Source organism: Limanda limanda, chromosome 5 (assembly GCF_963576545.1).
Source record: "Limanda limanda chromosome 5, fLimLim1.1, whole genome shotgun sequence".
Classification (NCBI taxonomy): Eukaryota; Metazoa; Chordata; class Actinopteri; order Pleuronectiformes; family Pleuronectidae; genus Limanda; species Limanda limanda.
Window position 1 is genome coordinate 8,977,957 of NC_083640.1, and position 6,683 is coordinate 8,984,639.

A 6,683-nucleotide genomic window follows, 5' to 3' on the forward strand; every position below is an offset into this window, starting at 1 on the left:
GCTGAATGAGCTATGAGGTTGCCAGGTGCGGTGACAGCGATCCGGATTCTGCAGAGGGAAAGTGAAGGGAGCAGAGAGCGTGTGCTTTCTGTTACATGCCAGTGCATTTAAATCTATTTTAATACCCAACCTGGCAACCCTAGTCCAGTTCACCACAGGCACTCACTCTGGCTGGTGTGATATGTTCTTATGTTCATGTGTAGGAAGTTTGAGCGACACAAAGCTAAGCCTACTGTACCGAACATTAGTGGTGAAGCAAGTACTCAAAGTTTTTATACACGTAAAAGTACAAATAAATACACAATAATGTACTCAAAAAAGGTCAAAGTAGCCTACCATATTAACTATTAACTCTTCTATTTGTACTTGCTTCTAATAGTGTAAAAAGTAAAAGTGTTAGCAGTCGAGCCTGTAGAAGTCTTGGCACTGACCTCTTCCAAATCAATTTTAGGAGTTTCTCTTATTGAAGGAGGGAGGGTCAAAATGTTACCTGCCCTCTGATTGGATCAGTGGATAAATTCCCCTACTCATCTTCAATTTGAAGATGTAAAGCGATGCACCTTAAAAAATATAGTGGTGTAGAAAGTATAATTGGAAAAGTACCCGTGAATATACCTACTTGAGTAAAGTACAGATATATGACAAATTCACTTAATTGATAATAACACTCATAATATTACACTTCATTGGTATAGTACCTTTAATAAGTGTTTTACATTCAATATAGAGGAAAATAAAACTACAGGAATGATGTACTTTTTTGCATCCCAGCTTTACCGAAGCTGGGATTGTCTCAGCCTTATCAAGACTGTTTCATTTTGCAAAAATTATTATAATTTTGCATAAAAATAGGAGAATACTAAAGTGTATTCGTTTTCTAAACATGTTTCCTTCTCTAGCTTGTTTCTTTCTGATATGTATTTCCTGTGGTCAGTCTGACATTGTGTAAGGTTCAAAACAACAGAGACAGCACAAATAAGCCTTCATACCAAAAGGTTTTATTTTCAGAATATCCAAGCTCCTTCAAGTTGAGTTCTACTACTGAGTGTAACAGACACAGGGGAATGACACTGTGCACATCAGAGACATTATAGTTTACATGTTTTCAGCTGCAATGTGACTTTAGCTTCCTTTCTAGCATCAGATACGAGAATGACGGATCATATGTCCATTATAACACTGCTTGGACAAGAGTATTGGGAGAGAAATAATAACTATAAGAGGAAATAATCTGCTGAGACAGTGCAGTGCAGACTCCATGTTAGACTTTGCATTTCTCCACAAGAACATATGGCACAATATGTGTCAAAAGGTTGAAGGTCATTTTCCCCCACTGGTGGTAGATCTTTGGAGATTTAATACCATTGATGGTTTAGTTTTCACCCCCACAGAGAGCGAGCAGAATCTTCTCGTAATCTCCTTTAGTGTCATCCTGAAAAACAAACAAAAAAAGTCAGTAAATATAGTAGCTTTTTACTATAGTTTATTGTATTGTGAATTTCCATATGTATATAAAAAATATGAAGAATTCATAACACAGAGGATGGGTTTATAGTCATTATCTTGGATCAGATGTTTGCTCACCAGAATATCCTGGTACAGTGCTTTGCCGTAGTTTTTCTTGTACTCGTTCTTGATCAGTTTCATGTCCAGTTCAGAGCGGCTCACCATGATGCGAGTCAGGATGTGCTTGCGGGTACCGCTACCCTGATGGGCAGAAAAGATTCCGTCAGGAGAGGTATTTATCTCTCTACTTTATTTTGTGAGTATTCTCTGCATGCTGTACCTTCATGGCCAAGTTGAGCTTCTCAGAAAAGAACGCAGGCCTACTTCCAGCACACTTCACTGTGGTTATTTAAAAGAATAGGTTACATTCACAGAATAAATGTTTCAGTGTTAAAGTTAGAGGAGAGCTTTATGCCTTTACCGACTGCAGTGAGACAGCTCTCAATGTCTCCTTTCATCTCCAGGTCGATAGCTTTGGCCACGTCCACTTTGCTGTACTTCGAGTATCTCTCAAACACTGAAGCAGAGGATGAAAAAGGAAGAGCGTCAGAACCAAACCATAGGAAACAGGAGGAAACAGGAACAAGTCAGAGGTTACAAATGACATGAGGCAGTTTGCCAGCAAACCTCTGCGGAGATGAGGGGCACTCCTGGTGGTCAGGATTTCAATGAAGACAGAGCAGTCTTTGCCCTTCCTCCCCTCGCCAGCCTCGTACAGAGACCTGGCATCGCTGTCGACCAGCTGCTCGGAAACTCCTTCAGTCCTGCCGGCCTGTGATGAGCAGAGACAGAACAACTTCACTGTAGTGAATCCAACTAAAACAATTTCTGCTATCTCTAAGGAAGGGAGGGTTTGGGATGACCCAGGCCTTGTACTCGCTGCACTTTAGTTTGCTGTCTGACAATAGCTTGTTTTTGAAATCTAAATTTACTGCAGCAAAAGCCTGACTGATTATAAAGCACATTGGCACAGATGAGAATAGATAAATGCAAAATACCTATGATGTGCAAGTCAGTTATAATACTAGTTTCTCTGTTAGACCTCAGATAGGATCTGTGATATCTCCTTATTTCAAATGAGTCCTTATTTATCATTAAATATGGTGATTATATCATATCACAGTAGGGAGTCTCTGGCCTGTGAAACAATTCAAAAATGCTATTTAAATACTCATCTTTTCTGCTATAAATACAAACTGGATTAAAAAGTTGATAAAGGTTATGTGGTGAGTGGGATGACAGAAGAGAAGATGAAGACAACATTTTTTAGCACTGTGTGCAAACAGTGTATCTTCCTACTCTGCAAGAACTAAACCTGTACATCTGAACATGTATGTTAGTTTGATCAACTTCTTCAGGCATTTGACGAGAGGTTTCAGGAAGAGAAATGTAAACACAATGATCTGTACATATTGATTAAGCAATTACATTTGGAGGCAGCTGATTTGTATGACAACCTATGAGACAAAATCACTGAGAAGCAAAGCAACGACAAGCTCTAAGTACAACAACCTCCCTGAGCTCCAGGAGTCGAGGTCTGTAAAATGTGGCAGGATGTTCAATTCTGAGGAGACCTCAGTGAAGTAAAGATATATGTTTTTAATAATATAGTATGGATTATCAGTGGCCGAAATATAAAAACCCATTGTGTTGGTATCTATAGCATGTGTGTGTAGAGGGAGTGGACAACTGTTGCTAGCAGCTTTTGAAGGGAGTGTTATGTTGTCTCAGAAAATAAGGACATCCTGGTACTGCGACTGGAAAATGATTTGTGCTACATGTGTTTTACTGAAACACACAGTGTAAGACAAAAATAAAATGTGACAAACACACACACACACCTTGCAGAGTGCAAGGAGAGCAGTCCTGAATTCTCCACCGGTGTCGGACCTGATGTCCTCTTCCAGATCCTTCTTGAATTCTTAAGAAACATAGAAAGCATAAAGGTCAAAGTTATTAAATTAGTGCTCAAAATGAAGAATTGTGTTTCAGCTAAATCATTTCTGATGTGTTAACCTTCTTTAATGTCCCCAGGCTCCAACTTTCCATTCATTTGAGTAATTTCCAAACACTAAAGCTTGTTACTTTAGGATTTGTAGGCACTTACCTTCCTTGTAGACTTTCTTTATATCCTCGATCTCTCTGTTGGTCCTGGACGCCAAAATCTCTATGAGGGTGGGCTCTTCTGTTCCCAGACCCTGAGATGGGGATGCATGGATAGATGAAGTGATACAGAGAAATACAGACCACACTTCACCAGCCTAACTCAGGGAATTTCCCTGATGTTCAGAAAACAAAACCTGAATATGCAGAAGTGAATGGATATAACTGCGCATTGACAAAGAGGTCAAAACAATTACCATAGATGTGTTGCAGTTTGGTTTCTGAAGGTTTGGTAAGTTTTTATATTTTACAGTGCTCATTTATTTATTGGTCTGGGCCAGTTCAAAATGTGCCTGTTGCTGTGTGACATAGTTACAAAAAAACTCACAAAGCTGAAATGTTACTGTGATGTTACCCCATCATCAAAGTTGGAGGGTTGGGATTAAGTTTGATTTCTCAACAATCGCTCACTCAAAGCACTTGTTTCGAAATCGATCAGATGTGCAGTTATGGAGAAAATTCAACGACAGACAGAAAAACATGTTGACAGATTTTGCAAAAGGGTGACAGTGTTCAACTTTTTGCATTTGTGCACCTTCATGGCCAGTTTCAGCTGCTGGGCGTCGTACTGGGCTGGTGTTTTCAGCAAGGCCAACACCACTTCCTCCAGATCTCCCTTCAGGGCGCTTTTCAGCGCTGATTCCAGGGGCTAGCAAGGAAAAGCCAGTGTTTGATGATCATGTGCATAACAGTTCTGGATCAATAAATAAAAAGGTGTTTTGTGTTCTTGCTGTGACCATCTTGTGTAACTCTCATTACCTTGCCACTGGTCTGCTGGTAAGCCTGTTTAATCTGCTGCCTCTGCTCGTTGCTCCTTTTCACCAGCATTTCAATGATGGTGTTTTCGTCCACGCCTGCAAAAGGACAGGATATTGATTAAAATCATGATCATTTTGCATCTTATGTGTAACAGAGACCCAGTTTCAATTTAGCCTATACTTTAAATGGTAAATGGTCTATTTATATAATGCTTTTCTAGTCTTGATGTGCCAAAGCCACCCAACTCTTACTTTTATTTCCATCAAATAAACCCTTTTTTCTATAGTGTGAGGGTCCACATGGAGCTGTGGTAACTTTCTGCTCCAGATTACAATGTTTGTAGTAGTGCTGCCTGTTGGCCAGCAGAGGACGTTGAAGTTCTCATACAGAAGCTAGTCAAACATACTTTGGCCATATTGTGAAAATCCAGAACATGTTCACGCACGCACCAAGCGCTTGCCTGTGTGCATCATTTCAACTTCACCTTTTGCCTTGATGGCCTTGTCCAGGACTGCTGCGTCTCCGTTGGCGCTGAAGTTTGGTGCTGCCGTCACTGTTCCTTCATTCTTTAGGACCTAAATGACATAACACAGATTATTGTATGTTTGGTAAATACTTGACTGTGCATGAGGCAGGTCATAACAGTGCTCTTTAAGAAAGTCAGATAGCAGGTTTTATCCCCTTACACATTGCCTGCTTCCATATGTAGACATTCACAGGACGTAAAAAAGGAAGCTTGAGGCAGATTTGTCTCTGAAAACCATGACTGAACTCGTCAAGGACAACCTTATAAAACTTTCCCTCGGTTCACTTTAAGAAACGAGGGGAAGCATTTTGTGCTGCTTGCAGAGTTTACAAAGGGAGGGGCGCAAATTCCCGGCTTCTATGAGTCACACACTCACAAGACTTAGTTTGGTCATCATTCTTATTGCACATAATGTTTTATCAACCAGACTAATAACAGTCCTCCTCTTATCTCTCTGCTCCACTCCTTTTCCCTTCTATCCGTACCGACATCACACTCTTTTCTCTCTCTATCCTCTACGCCTCTCTCCCTCCCCTCGTCCTAAACTCTAAATTTTTCCACCCCAGCATACCACAGGATGAGAGGGGGAGAGAAAAAAAGTTGTTGGCAATAGCAACTGGAACTAAACCACAGAGTTACATACTGAGTCATCGGGCAAGCCCAGATAGACCGTCTGCTGCAGGAAGGCACTGATGATGGACATGGTTGGACTGCTGGAGTCTGTCTGCAGGGGGAGAAGACAAGAGAAGACAAAAGAAGACAAGACAAGAGAAGAGAAGACAAGAGAAGACAAGAGATGGGAAGACAAGAGAAGAGAAGAAAAAGAAGAGAAGATGTCAGCACTGATGTGATCTTAATATGAGTACCTAATGCAGCATGTAATGTATTATTAGTCTGCAAGTCTGTTGTGAGACAGAGCAGATGATCTGAAGAAACTACAAAGTGAACTCATCGTATTCAAAGGTGAAACCATCACCACTCTTTACTGACTCTTCTTAATTACAGTTTTCACAAGTTAAACAAATTAGCAGAGGAACAACAGAAGGAAAGTGTGTGAATCCGCTGCTGGAAAGTAAATATACTAATATTTACTGTAGGTTTATTTGTTGTAGTTTTTTATGACAGCAAATATTTAAAGACTGCCTGACCACACCCACGTTCACCCCTGACACAGACATACACATTGTTCTAGGCTATATTACACATGCAGTCTCCTTTATGATTACACTTACATAATCACAACCACCTTAACACTGCGTAAATGTAAAAAAACAAAAACATTACTGCTACTTTACAAACCACACCCCCGTGGGTTTAATCGTTACTTTGAGGAAGTTTTAATGAGAATAAAACATCTGGCACCAGACTTCAACAAACACTCAGCTATGAAACGTTGGAGATCTGATTTTTTTCATTTTAATGGTAGGAGAAGGACTTACCGCTCGGCCTTGGAGAAGAGGAGGACTGGGTGACTGAGGTTGAGGAGATGTTGGAGCGACAGAGGCGTATTTATACACAGCAGAAACCCCACCTAGTAACGGGTGCAGCCCACACACTTCTCTCAGCGGCGGGGAGTGGGTTGAACAGCGGAACGGCGTCCTCAGCGCGCCGCCGTGCGTAAAGCGCCGTGCGCAGATCCTCCAGAGGATTCACAACAGTTAGTTTGAAACACATGCTGACTGAGTGCCAGACCATAATGTTTCATATAAACTGAGATCATGTGCAGAGA

General features: G+C 40.9%; 1 protein-coding gene across 1 annotated transcript; it reads right to left on the reverse strand.

The window, feature by feature from the left end:
- Positions 1–976: 976 nt before the first annotated feature.
- anxa1a (annexin A1a) lies at positions 977–6,444 on the reverse strand. The gene is made up of 12 exons (XM_061071178.1): positions 6,394–6,444; positions 5,598–5,678; positions 4,913–5,003; positions 4,429–4,523; positions 4,205–4,318; positions 3,614–3,704; positions 3,348–3,427; positions 2,134–2,278; positions 1,928–2,023; positions 1,787–1,845; positions 1,585–1,707; positions 977–1,432 (listed from the first exon to the last, which is right to left on the reverse strand). The coding sequence occupies exons 2-12, from the start codon at positions 5,655–5,657 to the stop codon at positions 1,373–1,375; spliced, it is 1,014 nt and encodes a 337-aa protein (XP_060927161.1). The 5' UTR covers positions 5,658–5,678; positions 6,394–6,444; the 3' UTR covers positions 977–1,372.
- Between the last annotated feature and the right edge of the window lie 239 nt (positions 6,445–6,683).